Below are 14,055 nucleotides of genomic sequence, written 5' to 3' on the forward strand. Positions count from 1 at the left end.
AGAGATAAGGAATCAATAACATTCTCTAAAATAATGGATCATGGAAATGACCTTAGCTGTGTATACTGACAAGCTGGCAAGTTCTCTCCCAGGTCCCCACTCCCAGTGACTCTCAGTTCTGGCAAGGGCAGAACAGACGGTGGTGCTGCTGGGCTGGCCCATTCCTCTGACTAGGGCAGAACAGACGGTGGTGCTGCTGGGCTGACCCATTCCTCTGACTAGGGCAGAACAGACGGTGGTGCTGCTGGGCTGACCCATTCCTCTGACTAGGGCAGAACAGACGGTGGTGCTGCTGGGCTGACCCATTCCTCTGACTAGGGCAGAACAGATGGTGGTGCTGCTGGGCTGGCCCATTCCTCTGACTAGGGCAGAACAGACGGTGGTGCTGCTGGGCTGACCCACTCCTCTGACTAGGGCAGAACAGACGGTGGTGCTGCTGGGCTGGCCCATTCCTCTGACTAGCAGAAGCAACAGAAAGCCTCAAGGGAACAAGTGGCTTCAAGGCCCAGGTCTCCCTCTGACAAGCCCATGGCCTGAAGGGCTGACAGAAGGGAAATGAGACGGGGTCAGACTGCAACAAGGTCCGTCAGTGCAGGAAGGTCCCAAGGGGCACACTGCCAGTGGACCACCATCTTAGCTCCTTCCACGTCACATCATGACAGCCAGGAGTCCAAACAGAGCTTTGGATCTGCGCCTATTCTTAACTGGAAACAACTAATTATTGTGAGAACAGCACAAAGCTTCTTTATAACCATAACACCAGAAACAAGCCCAGTCCCTGTTCTGTTCCTTTCTGGGCCCCGGTGATAAAGGTCCAGGTGCAAGGTGTTCCTCCATGGAAGGCCGGTGAACAGGAGTGCCCAGAGCAGGGGCACAGACTCTGCCACACCTCCCTCCTCAGCTGGGGAGATGGCTCAGTGGGTAAAGCATCTGCTCTGCAAACATGAGGATGTGAGTCTGAATCCCCAGCACACAGGTGAAAAGAAAAGCAAGACATGGCTGTGCCCACCTGAACCCCAGTGCTGTGGGAGACGGAGACAGGAGCTGCCAGCCTAGCTCCAGTGTTGGTGACAGATGCTGACTCAAAGGAGTAAGACAGACAGACATACAGCAAGGACACAAGATGCAAAAACATCCTATGTCCTCTTCTGGCTCCATGGGTGATGAGTACACAGGGCACACATTCATACATACACATCTACATCACACACACACACACACGCACACGCACACGCACACGCACACGCACACGCACGGGCAGGAATCTGCCTTTCCTCTGACAATAACGGTACTTATAGGGACTTCAGAATAAGGCAGATGAGGCTCCCATACCTAGATGGCAAGGTTTAAAGACTACTATCAATCACTCTATGAATTACTGTAGAATCTTTACCAGATTCTCTAATTCCTCACCTCTTGGACATACTACAATATGGAAGCCAAAATCAAAGCATGTGTAGCTATCAGTTACCCTCTGCCACAGTATGGCAACAGCATCCTGGCCTTTCTGAGGAGTGTCACTAGCATTAGGGCACAGATAAAGTAACACTAATGACAAGGTCCCCACCCTCACTTCCATCCCCAAGTCTCCATCACTCACCCTTGTAACACCACCAGCAGTCTGCTCTTCTTGCGGATGTAGGCTGACTGTCGGGCAGAGCGGTTCTGTTGGGCCTCCAGGGCACTGGAAAGGTATTTTTGGAAGTGGGCAGCATGGAAACATTCAGAGCTGTCCATGATTTGGCGGTATACCATCCATCTGGAAACAGCAAAGGTAATCTTAGCATAAGGCTAAGATTTAAATACGACCAGTACTCTCAAAGACATGCTGCTACCTATGGAGAGAAAGCTATTGTAGCATCACAGAAAAAGACAGCAGCCTCTAGCTGGGTTAGAAGCCCACTATCTCGAAACCAAGATCCTTGGATCTTTTGTAGGAAATCTCCGTCCACCAGGAAAAAAGACAGGTAATGTATAGTCAGAAGGCCTCAGCAGTGAGACAGACCTCTGACCTGACAGTGATTTCCTGAATAAAATAGCTTTTGTTTCATGCTTGGTAAAACTAGTAGGAAATGGGTAAGGTAAAAAATTCAGAATGTTTTAGAACAAGAGCCAGGAATGGTGGCACATGCCAGTAATGCCAGCATTCAAGAAGCGAAGCAGAGAACTTCAATGAATTTGAGGCCACCATCTCAGAGAGACAGAGGCATGGGTGGGGAGAGGGAGCAGGAGAGGAAGAAAGAGAGAGGAGAAACAGAGGAGGGGGAGGGAGAAGAGGGAGGAGAAAGAAGGAGATAGGGAGGGGGAGGAAATGGGGAGGGAGTGGAGAGGGGGGAGGGAGAGACAGACAGACAGACAGACAGACAGACACACACACACAAACACACAGACACACACACACACACACACACACACACACACACACACACACACACAAGCTGGGTGTGGTGGCTCATGCCTATAACATAGCACTTGGAAGGTGGAGGCAGAAGGGTCAAGAGCTCAAGGTCATCCTCAGCTACAGCTACAGCAAATTCAAGGCAAGCCTGAACTATCGGAGACTCTACCTCCCAAATAAAAAGAATGTTTATAGGACAAAATCACTAGATGTGAGGACCTTGTTAACTTGTCAACACTTACTAAACAAGGCACTAAGCACACTGTATCAACCGAGGAGGTGATAGATGACTGCTGTGCCAACAACGTCACATCAAGTGGCAGCACATGTCTAAGGTTCCCCTATACCAGGGCAGCTGGGCACACGATCTCTTTCCCCAAAGCCAAAGCAGAAGCCATACTGACCTGCCGTACTCCTTATGCAGAGTGACCAGGAAAGCACAGAGCTTGCTAGCGTGACAGCCAGGGAGACCAGTTACAATGCTGATGATGACCTACATGGAAGAAAGAAACGTCTCATGGGTTTCCAGTTCAACTAGGGATGCTGTAAGAGGTCAAGACAACCAGTCTCCAGAGCAAGGCTTCGTGGGTTTGAAGTTCAGCACCACTTTTCACTAGCTCCTTGATCCAGAGTGAATGACGAAGGCTAATGTCCTGGGTAGTAGGGTTTTCTTTTCTTTTCTTTTTTCTTTTCTTTTGGGGGGGGGTTGTCAATCTGACAGGAGCTAAAGTCAATGGGAAGAGGTATCTCAATGAAGAAAGTGCCTCCATCGGACTGGCCTGTAGGCAGGTCTGTGGAACCTTTTCTTGATTGCAAACAATAGAAGGCCCAGCTACTGGGAGTGCTCCATCCCTGGGCAGGTGGGCCAGGGTTCCATAAGGAAGCAGGCTGAGCAGGCATGAGAGTAAGCCAGGAAGCAGCATCCCTGTGGCTTCTGCTTCAGCTCCTGTCTCCAGGTTCCTGCCCTGACTTCCCTCGGTGACAGAGCGTGACTTGAGAGCTGAAAGCTGAAATAAGCCCTTTCCTCCCTGAGTTGTTTTTGGTCATGGTGTTTTATTGCAGCACTAGAAACTAAGCTAAGACCTACTTACCTTACAGGATAGGTGTGAAGATTCATGAAGTTCACTTATGTAAATAGTACATTTCTGTGGAGCATTTGTAACTGTATCACTTGAAAGAGTAAGCATTTGGAGAGATTAACTTGCTTAAGACCACAGACCTCTACTTAAGGAGACACTCAGGGATATTACATGCTACATTTTTAGGAAGCAGAAAGGCAGTCTGGGAATAGAACGTCCCAGCTATACTGGTGTGGAAGCTGGTGAGCAGAGGAGCTAGATTGAAGATGTTCCTGTGGAGCTGCCTGTGTCTCCCAAGACATGCTGTCTGTGGTGAGACACAACTCCCGGGCATGATAAGCTCTCTGAAAGCCTCTCTTAGAGGAAAAGAGGAATCACCCCGACGGCCCTAACTGCATTACAGCAGCACACAAAACTAGGTCCCCTCAGGTAGAGAGTCTAAGGCCATTTACGGGATTTACTGAACGAGGAAGAGTAGCAGAGGAGGACAAGAATCATGCAACCACAGAAGGGTTATTACAACAACAAGGCCTAGGAAGGCCTGTCTACAGGAGAAAAAGTTTTACTCTATAGCCCAAGCTGGCCTAGAACTCTATGCTACCCAGGGTGGTTTCAAAGATGCTGTGATCCTCCTGCCTCAGTCTCCTGAACATTGGACACAGGCCATCATACCTGGCTGTATGTTTTATTTCACAACATGTGAGACCCCTCAAGATAGGTCCAGTCATAGATAACGGACACTAATGCTAAACCTAGAGACAGTCAACGGCAGCTGGTCGCAGAAGCACAGAGACAGCTGTTGATCTCTTCTTTTGTGGAAACCCAAGCTCTCCTTCCATCCTGTGACCAAGGCTGCTCTACTCTGTCCCTTTCTGCTCCCTGCAGAGTACAAATGTAACTCACACTGTCTTCGTTCTCCTACCCCAGCTGTCCCCATCTGCTTCTCTACTCCTCGGTGCCACTTCTCAGTCCCTTAAATCACACGTACACACTCAAATTCTTTCTTTCTTTCTTTTTTTTTTTAAAGCAAAATTAGAGTTTATAAAGAAAAGACTTGAACAGATTTAAGCACAAATGGAAAGAGAAAGAGAACCGTCTACGGTATACATCTAAGATCATGGGTGTGGACCCTTCCTTCCTTCCTTTCTAATTTATGTATATAGGTGTTTTGACTGCATGAGTGTCTGCACACCGTGTGTATGCAGTGCTCTTGGAAGCAAGAATCCCCTGGAACTGAAGTTATAACCACTGTGAGTGGTGGTGCTGGGAATCGAACCCAGCTGCTCTGGAAGAGGCCAGCTTCCAAATGCTGAGCTGTCTCTCTACCCCAGATGTGGGCTTCTTAAGAGCCACTCAGCCAGGGACTCTTACTTAGAGCTCAGTACTATGGCACCTTTTAAGTAAAATATCACAAGGTAGGCATTTATTTTATTCTATTTGCATCGTGCTATCTCCTTTAGTAGATGGGCATGTTTTAGACTTCCACAGAAACAAACTATGATATACAGCTTCCAAAGGGATGGTGGACAGAGTCAAGTGGAGAAAAACCTGAGGCAGGGGCACATTAAGGTCTACTCTGGGGAAGAAAATGCCTAAAGTATCACCTCACCCTAGTGACTGTAACATGGGCAGCCTTCCTTCGATTAACAGCACAATGTGTCATCCACTGCTAGGTTAAGTCATTGTCACAACCAGAAAGAAGTGACAGCCTGAGAACACACAGCAAAAGTTTAAAAGACCTGGAGAAGCAAGATGTCAGAGTTGGTCACTGTCATGGGAGTCTGGCCTGACCGTCATTCTACAAAGAGGGTTTCATGAATATCATTATCAGTATTCAAGGAGGTAAACACACTTATAGAAGGACTCCATCTGTGCTCCTGTGAACTGTTGTAAATTCTCAGCACATCTGGCCAACCTCTACCTTGTCACTTTCTAATCCATGAGCAGGGCTGATTTCAGCTTGCTGCAGCAGGTCTGGAAGATGGGTCCGCATCACAGGCTCCTGACCAACACTGCTGATAGCAAAATGCTGGAGAAACCTAGAAAAACAGAGACAATTGTCACATTAATGTCACCAGCCTTGCTTGATCTCTCAAGTCACATTAGTGATTTCTTACCCAAGTGCTAGTAAGCCTTGAAGAGATTCTTTCTAGGCCAGGTGGTGGTAGCACTCACCTTTAATCCCAGCTCTCAGGAGGCAGAGATCCCTGAGTTTGAGGCCAGCCTGGACTACAGATCAAATTCTAGGACAGCCAGGGTTACACAGTGAAACCCTGTCACAAAAAAACAAACAAAAACCAAGAGAGAGAGAGAGAGAGAGAGAGAGAGAGAGAGAGAGAGAGAGAGAGAGATGGCTCAGTGGTTAAGAGCATTGACTGCTCTTCCAGATGACCTAAGTTCAATTCCTAGCACCCACATGGCAGCTAACAACTGTCTGTAACTCCAAGATCTGATACCCTCACACAGACTTACATGCAGGCAAAATACCAATGCACATAAAATAAAAATAAATTTAAAAATTAAATTGAGGCCGGGTGGTGGTGGTGGCAGCGGCGGCGGCGGCACACCTTTAATCCCAGCACTTGAGAGGCAGAGGCAGGTGGATCTCTGTGAGTTCGAGGCCAGCCTGGGCTACAGAGCAAGATCCAGGACAGGTGCCAAAGCTACACAGAGAAACCTGTCTCGGAAAAAAAAATTAAATTGAAAGAGAGAGAGAGATTCTTTTATGATATGAAAGTGTATATGGCATATCACTACTACCCTTCTCAGATCTGTAAGAAGCTCTAAGTAAAGGAGCTCAGGAAGGACTAATACTCAGGTCTCCGACATTTCAAAAGCTGCAACAGTAAACATCTGCAGCCAGATGCACAGAACTCACCGCTCCAACTCTGGGAGTTTGGCCGAGAGCAGCTTCGGAGAGCTCCACTCTTCTGCAGGATGGCTCAGGGCACTGAAGAGCTTCTGTGCACTGGAGTGCCTACAACACCAAAGGCTCAAATTAGTGTTGCACCTCCCACAGCAAAGGCACTTTACACAACTAGTTCTGAGGCTTCTAAGCCAGAGACCTTAACAGAGCCAATACTTCCAAAATAGGCACCCCATAGACATAAACAAAATATGGTACCAGTGCATGACAACCGGTATGCCCACAGAAGAAGGTTGGCCTTTTTTTTTTTTTTTACGATCTCAGGTTTTAATTCTTAGCTGTAGTGGTTTGAATGAGATGTCCCCCATAAGTCATGGGCATTTGAATACTTAGCCCCCGGCTGGAGGCTGTTTGGGGAGAACAGGCAAGGGTGGTCTTCCTGGAGGAGGTACGTCTTTGCTCTCTGCCTCCCGTCTGTAATTTGAGATGTGTGAGCTATCACCTGTTGCTCTAGGCATCAGCTGCCTCCACTTCAACATCACGGACTCCTTAGCCCAAATAAATTCTTCTTTCTATAAACTGCCTTAGTCATGTGTTTTATCACAGTAGCAGAAACCTAGATAAAACAGCAGTGAATTTCCCCTTTCCCCTCTACTCTCCCCAGAGTCTCATGTAGCCCAGGCTAGCCTCTAACTTGTTACATAGCTGAGTATGATTTTGAACTTCTGATCCTCCTGCCTCTATCTCCCAAGTACTGGGATTATAGGAATATACCACCATGCCTGGTTTATGCTAGGATGGGATCAAACCCATCTTGCATGCTAGGCAAGTGCTCTTCAAACTGAGCCACAACCCCAGCTTGGATTTCATCTGTCTGTCTGTTTCCCCAAGTACACCCGCTACCTGCATGCTGGCAACAAGGACATGACTATTGGCCCTTTCAGAAGCAAAGACCCCCTTGGGCGTTATGTAACGTGAGTCACCCTGCAGAGAAAGCACACTCACAAAACGTTGGGAATTGAGCACAAACACTGGAGAGAACCACTTACAGCCTCTTTTGTTCCACAGATAATCCATCTTCCTGGATCACTTTTAAAGAAAGCCCTGAGTTATCCTGCTGTTGCCAGGAGGAGAAGACCTAAACAAAACAGAATTTAAACAAAGAACACTTTAAACCCAACAACAGGATATGGAATCCACATGGGATCTGATGACTGTTGAAAATCAACACTGTCAGTGGAGAGAAAAACATTATCACAAACAAGTTTGCTTCAAAATTGAGGCCGGAAAGCAATTTTGTTGAGGGTTTTTCAGAGCCAGAAATGCCTCTTTGGGTTCCTGTCCTCAGAGACTGTGACCCTCCAGAGGTCAGAAAGCCTGGAAGAAGGGGTCAGGAGCACTGTTCTGGCTTCAAGAGCATGTTCCTCCCCGGTGACAGGACCAGAAGGCAGTGGTGGCCTCAAAAGAAACTGCTGCTTAGAGGGACAGCTGAAGGAATTCCAGAGGCTGTGTCTAGGGGCAGGAAGGCCAGCAGGAAAGGCTGTGCTTAGAGGAGGCAGACTGTGCTGAGAACCTTCAGAGACAGTCCTCCTTCCGGTTCCTCTGTAGTCTATGACTCATCGTGAAGAAGGGGCCCTGCTTAGAAGCTGCCGCCACCACAGCCTTCCAAGAACTTCTGCCAGTCGTGATGCTAGACTAGCCATTATTCAGCTCTGGCTACTGGGTGGTCTCTAAGCGCATCACATAATTCATCCCTCCCCACCTTTAGAAACGGGGTCTCATATAGCCCAAGATGGCCTCATACTCACTATGTACTATGTAGCTGAGGTTAATCTCAGAAATCCTGATCTTCCTGCCTCTACCTCTAAGTGCTGGAATCATAAGCATGTTATACTACACCTTGTGGGGCCACAGAATTCTTGGTAAGTTCCTTCCACCACAGAATATGAACTCAGCATGTATATATAGTAAGCTTATTATCCTGCAGGGCCCTTTACAAAGGCAAGAAGGGAATTGCAATCCATAGGGAAGGACAGCATGGGGTGGGATAGAGCTCTAGCCCAGTAAGTAGGCTTGTTATTTAATCAAATAGCTAAAAAGGAAATAGATTTAATTGGGGCTTAAGAGGGGACAAGCAGATGTCATTTCTGTAGGTTCCCACCACTCAAACACCAAAGGGATTATTAAAACACTTAATCAACTATACTCTCATTCTCTGTCTATTCAACAGTGTTTTTAATCTTTTTGTTGTTATTCATGCTTTTAGAAGAGTATCTTATATAGCCTAGGCTAACCTTGAACTTCTGATCGTCCTGCCTCCCCTCCTAGGTACTATGATTACAGGTTTTCACTACCACACCTGGCTTGACTCTCACTTGAATCACACCACTATTAGTTCTTTCTAATAAAAAAAACATTAGTTTTTATTTGTATAGGTGTTTGCCTGTGTGTTTGGTACCACATGTGTACACTGCCCTCAGAGGCCAGAAAAAGGCATTGGAAGCCTGGAACTGGAGTTACAGATGGTTGTGAGCCACCATGTGGGTGCTGAGAATCAGTCCTTTGCAAGAGTAGCCAGTGCTCTTCACCACTGAGTCATCTCTTCAGGGCCCCCAATCCCCACGTTTCTTTGAGAAAGGGTCTTATCATGTGGCTTTATGCATCCGGGAATTCGCTACAGAGACCAAGCTGGCCTCAAACTCACAAGAGATCCACCTGCCTCTGCCTCCCAAATGTTGGGATTAAAGGACTGAGCCACCACACCTGACTTTACATTACCATTAGTTTGTTATAAAACAGTATCTTACTATTTAAATTGCTAAGGGAAAAGATATTTAAATTGCTAAGGGAAAAGAAAGTGGTTATTTTGCTAAGTTGATAACTGTTACCTCTGAGTAAAATGCTTGATATATCTTTGATTTGGGGAAAAGAGCAATCATCAGAAAATTGCTTGGTCCATGGAACTGAACTGGGAGATGAGGAAGTAGAGAGCCTCTGAAGTCGATGAGCAGGGCGGCCACTATGCTGGTGGAATCCTAGAGAGAGAAAGGAGCATCAGAAGAGGATCCAGCTGCAGGACTTCAGTCCCACCAGTGCCAGCACACACAGGACCAATTGCTTTTCAAGTATTTCCACAGAAAATGGTTACTGAATTTAATCACAGCCATGCTCTCCAGCTCCTAGCTACAGGAGATATTGGCACTCTTTATTATTATTATTATTTTTTATTTTTGGTGGGGACATGGTCTCACCAAAGGCCAAGCTAGCCTTAAACCCACAATCCTCTTGCCTCAGTTTCCCAAACAGCTGGGATCAGAGGCATGTTTTGTCATACTGACTTAGATACATATTTTCCCAAACTGAAAATGTCATCTCAAAATTTCTTCTAAGGTACTGTTTTAAGGAAGATGGGGAGAGACATGGTCTCATGAAGCCCAGGTTGAACTCAGTTCACTGAATTTCTGATGGTCCTGTTTCTAGTTCTCTGGCTGGGATTAAGGCTTGTGTCATCCCCCCCCCCCCCCCCGTAAGGTGTTAATTTCTTATCATATATAGGATTTCTGTCATCTGGTGGGTTGTTTTTCATTCTTTTCAGAGTCTCCTCTGATGTACAGATGTTTTTAAAATTTATCTTTACTTTTTGGAAAGGGTTTTGCTATAGAGCCTAGACTGGCCTGGAACTCATGGTGAGTCCCTTGCTTTAGCCTCTCAAGAGCTGGGATTGCAGGCATATGCCATCATACTCAGGTAGCATACTTATTTTTAAAAATCATGTGAGCCAGTGAGATGGTTCAGCTGGTAAAAGTGTGTGCTGCCAAGCTTGACAAGCGGAGCTCAATCCCTGGAGGTCTATATGAAGGAGGGAAAGGATCAAGTCCCACAAGCCCTTCTCTGACTTCCACACATACCCCACATTAAACCCACCCCTGGGAAATAAATACAAATGTAACTAAAATCATCGTGTGTATGTGTTTGTGTGTGTGTACATGGGTGCATGCACACCACAGTGCACATCTGGAGACTAGAGACAGCGGCTTCGGATAGCTCGTTCTCCCCACCATGAGGTCTGGTCTAGTCATCAGGCTTGCACTGCAAATGCTTTTATTTATAAGTCATCATCAAGAAAACGTAATGGTTTTTAAGATTTATGTATTTCCTTTATGTGTGTTTTGCTTGCATCTATGTCTGTATACCACATGAGTGTCTGGTTCTAGGAGGTCAGAAGACAGCCTCACACCCCCTGGAACTAGAGTAGAGTGACGGATGGTTGAAAGCCACCATGTGGCTCTTAACCACTGCGCCATTCTCCAGCCTCCAGAAACCTTTATTTATTTATTTAAATTTTATTTATTTATTTATTTTTTCCCGGAGCTGAGGACTGAACCCAGGGCCTTGAGCTGGCTAGGCAAGTGCTCTACCACTGAGCTAAATCCCCAACCCCCAGAAAGCTTTATTTTGATGAAATTCAATTTGTGCAGTTATTCTTCTGCTGTCTGTGCTTTTGGGGTACTACCCAAGGAACCAGTGACAAATCCAGTGTCATGAAGCTTCTTCCCTGCTGTGTCTTCTGAGAGTTTTATTGTTTTAGCTTTCATATTTAGGTTTTTGATACATTTTGAGTAATCATTTTTGTACTCAGTAGAAGGGTCCAACTTCCTTTTTCTGGTGTGTGGATATAGGGCTTCTCTAATATCATTTGCTGAAAGGACTATGCTTAGGGCTGGAGATAGTTCAGTGGTTAGGAGCACTTCCAGAGGACCTGAGCTCCATTCCCAGTACCTACTTTGTAGCTCAAACCATTTGCAACTCCAGTTCCAGGGGATCCAAATCTTCTGGCCTCTGTAGGCATCAGGCACACATGTGGTGCACAGACATACATGTACACAAAACACACATACACAGAAACAAATACATACATAATTTTTTTTTTTAAGATTATACTTTCCTCAATAGACCATTGTGAGTTCCAGGCCAGCCAAGGCCACACAGACCTTGTATCAAAAAATGAAGCAAAGAAAAGAGAATAGAAGAAAAAGAAGGGAGGATTGGAGTTTGGAGTCTTGGAACCTACACAATAAATGCCTTGGAGCCAGCTGCTAGCAAGGTGATCTGTATCTATGAGCTCTGGCTGTGATTAAGACACCTTGCCTCAGCCGGGCGGTGGTGGCGCACGCCTTTAATCCCAGCACTCGGGAGGCAGAGCCAGGTGGATCTCTGTGAGTTCGAGGCCAGCCTGGGCTACCAAGTGAGTTCCAGGAAAGGCGCAAAGCTACACAGAGAAACCCTGTCTCGAAAAAACCCAAAAAAAAAAAAAAAAAAAAAAAAAAAAAAAAGACACCTTGCCTCAAAAGATTAAGGAGGGCCCAGCCTTTAATCCCAACATGCAGGAGGCAGCAGCAGAGAGGCAGAGGCAGCCGGATCTCTGTGAGTTTGTGGTCAACACCGAGTTCCAGGACAGCCAGGGCTACATGGTGAATAAGAGAAGAGGAAAGAACTGAACAAGACACTTGCTATAGATCTCAGGCTTCCACATGCATGCCCATGCATATCTGCATATACCCATGTACACACACACACACACACACACACACACACACACACACACACACACACGAAAAGAAGAAAAACTAGTTCTAAAGTAAATGTTTATTGAGTTTGATTGCTTAATAGTTGGTTTGTTTCTTTAAAAAATTATTTAATGGAGTGGGGTGTGGTGAGGCATTCCTTTAACTCCAGCACCCAGGTGGCCAAGGCAGGCTGACCTTTGTGAGTTAAAGGACAGCCTGCTCTACATAAAGTTGCAGCCCACCCTGAGCTACACAGTGCGACCTGGTCTCAAAAACATGGAAACAAACTCAGTGTAAGGTTAAAGTAACCTAACAGTGTGGTACAGTAAAACAGAACAGAGTCTAGATTATGCCATTACATATGTAGTCTAATTTTTTTTTCTTTTGAGACAGGGTAGCCCTGGTTGACCCAGAACTCACTACAGAGACCAGACTGTGCTTGAACTAGAGTGCTGAGATTAAAGGCCCATGCCACCATACCCAGCCCTGGTTGACCTAGAACTCACTACAGAGACCAGACTGTGCTTGAACTAGAGTGCTGAGATTAAAGGCCCATGCCACCATACCCAGCCTCAGGCTGGGCAAGTACTTCAACCACTGAGCCATTCTAGCCCTTCTTTAGAACTCTGTCTGTCTGTCTGTTTGTTTGTTTGTTTAGTTTTGAAACATATGTGAGAGACAAATTTTAAGTTTTAATTACAATGCCTTAGAGACCCATGAAACAAAAATGGCTCTGATCTGCAAGCCCCTTGCCCAAGGACAGATAGTTCCTGAAATGCTGGAGGCTGTTGTTTATGGGAGATAACAAGCCAGCCACATGTTTTCACCCTCCTAACCAAGTTCGTCTGACCCATCTGCACCAGATGTGCTTGCTCACATGTGGGCGGGATGTTCACAGGCAGGAAATATGTCAGGATATATGCTTGTCCCTGATTGGAAATGCAATGAATTATGGGTTTTCCTTCTTAAGCCCTTGCCATTCTTGATTCTGGGCCATTTCCCAGAAACCCAAGTATGGACCTGGCCAGAGTCCATCCACCTGGCCAGTACTTAATTAAACGTGCTTCAATTCTGAACTTAAACTATGGTAGTGGTCTCATTCTCAAACAGTGGAATTAATATTTTCTGGAGGCCCCAGCGAGATTCGGACTACCCGCCTAAATTCTGAAGCTGGATGTGATGTGACTAACTGCTTCAAGCTCTTACCACTGTAACTTTCCTACCACAGTGAACTGTAACCTGTAACTCCTTTCTTTGCTAAGCTGCTTTTTGTCAGGTATTTGTTACAATAACAGAAATGAAACTCGTACACAAGGTCTCTCTTTATATAACCCTGGCTGGCATGGAACTTCCTATATGGACTAGGCTGGCCTCAAACTTGTAGCCTCTGTTCCCGAGTGCTGGGTTATAGGCATTCACCACAACATCTAGAGCTCTTAAATATTTCCTAAGCTTAGAAAGTCTGCCCCTAGACATGAATGAACATTTATTTTTATATCTTTTCTACTTATGAAATTTTAAAATATTTAATTTGGGGCTGGAGAGACGGTTCAGGGAGTAAAAGCACTTGTCACACAGCCTGATAACCTGAATTTAATCCCAGAACTCATGGTGGAAGGAAGGACTGACTCCCGAAGACTGTCCTCAGACCTCCATGTGTGCACTGTGGGTTATGAGTGCCTTTCCCCTACCAGTAATAAAGCTGAAACTATTTAAATCTATTAGACATTTGTTTTGATTAAAAAGAGATTTTTTTTTTTATTCCATGCATGTGTGCATGTCTACATGTGAGTGCAGTTATCAGGAGAAGCCAGAACAGAGGTTGAATCCTCTTGGAGTCTGAGTTAAAGGTTGTTGTGAATGGCTCAATATGGATACTTTGTTCCATGAAAGAGCAGCAAGTGCTTTTAATCACTGAGCCATCTCTTCAGACCCTCCTCTGAATTTTTTTTAATGGGGTAAGAATTGACTTCCACAGTCAATTCTTCCATAGTACTGCACACCTTTAATCCCAGCACTGGGGAGGCAGAGATAAGAAGATCTCTGTGAGATTTGAGGCCAACCTGGTCTACATAATGAGGTCCAGGACAGTCAAGGCTATGTAGAGAGACCCTGTCTCAAACAAAATAAAAACAAAACAAACTT

The 14,055-nt window shown here is 45.8% G+C and overlaps 1 protein-coding gene across 4 annotated transcripts in view; it reads right to left on the bottom strand.

The window, feature by feature from the left end:
- Dnaaf9 (dynein axonemal assembly factor 9) overlaps positions 1 to 14,055 on the bottom strand; it is a 137,401-nt gene that overhangs the window by 29,995 nt on the left and 93,351 nt on the right. For all 4 annotated transcript variants that reach the window (XM_059261443.1, XM_059261441.1, XM_059261440.1 and 1 more), the window contains exons 22-27: positions 9,232 to 9,378; positions 7,393 to 7,481; positions 6,356 to 6,454; positions 5,399 to 5,516; positions 2,803 to 2,891; positions 1,601 to 1,759 (exon numbers count right to left, since the gene is read on the bottom strand). In XM_059261443.1, coding sequence (XP_059117426.1) covers positions 1,601 to 1,759; positions 2,803 to 2,891; positions 5,399 to 5,516; positions 6,356 to 6,454; positions 7,393 to 7,481; positions 9,232 to 9,378 — 701 coding nt within the window. The remainder of the gene's footprint in view (positions 1 to 1,600; positions 1,760 to 2,802; positions 2,892 to 5,398; positions 5,517 to 6,355; positions 6,455 to 7,392; positions 7,482 to 9,231; positions 9,379 to 14,055) is intronic.

This window comes from Peromyscus eremicus, chromosome 4 (genome assembly GCF_949786415.1).
Source record: "Peromyscus eremicus chromosome 4, PerEre_H2_v1, whole genome shotgun sequence".
NCBI lineage: Eukaryota > Metazoa > Chordata > Mammalia > Rodentia > Cricetidae > Peromyscus > Peromyscus eremicus.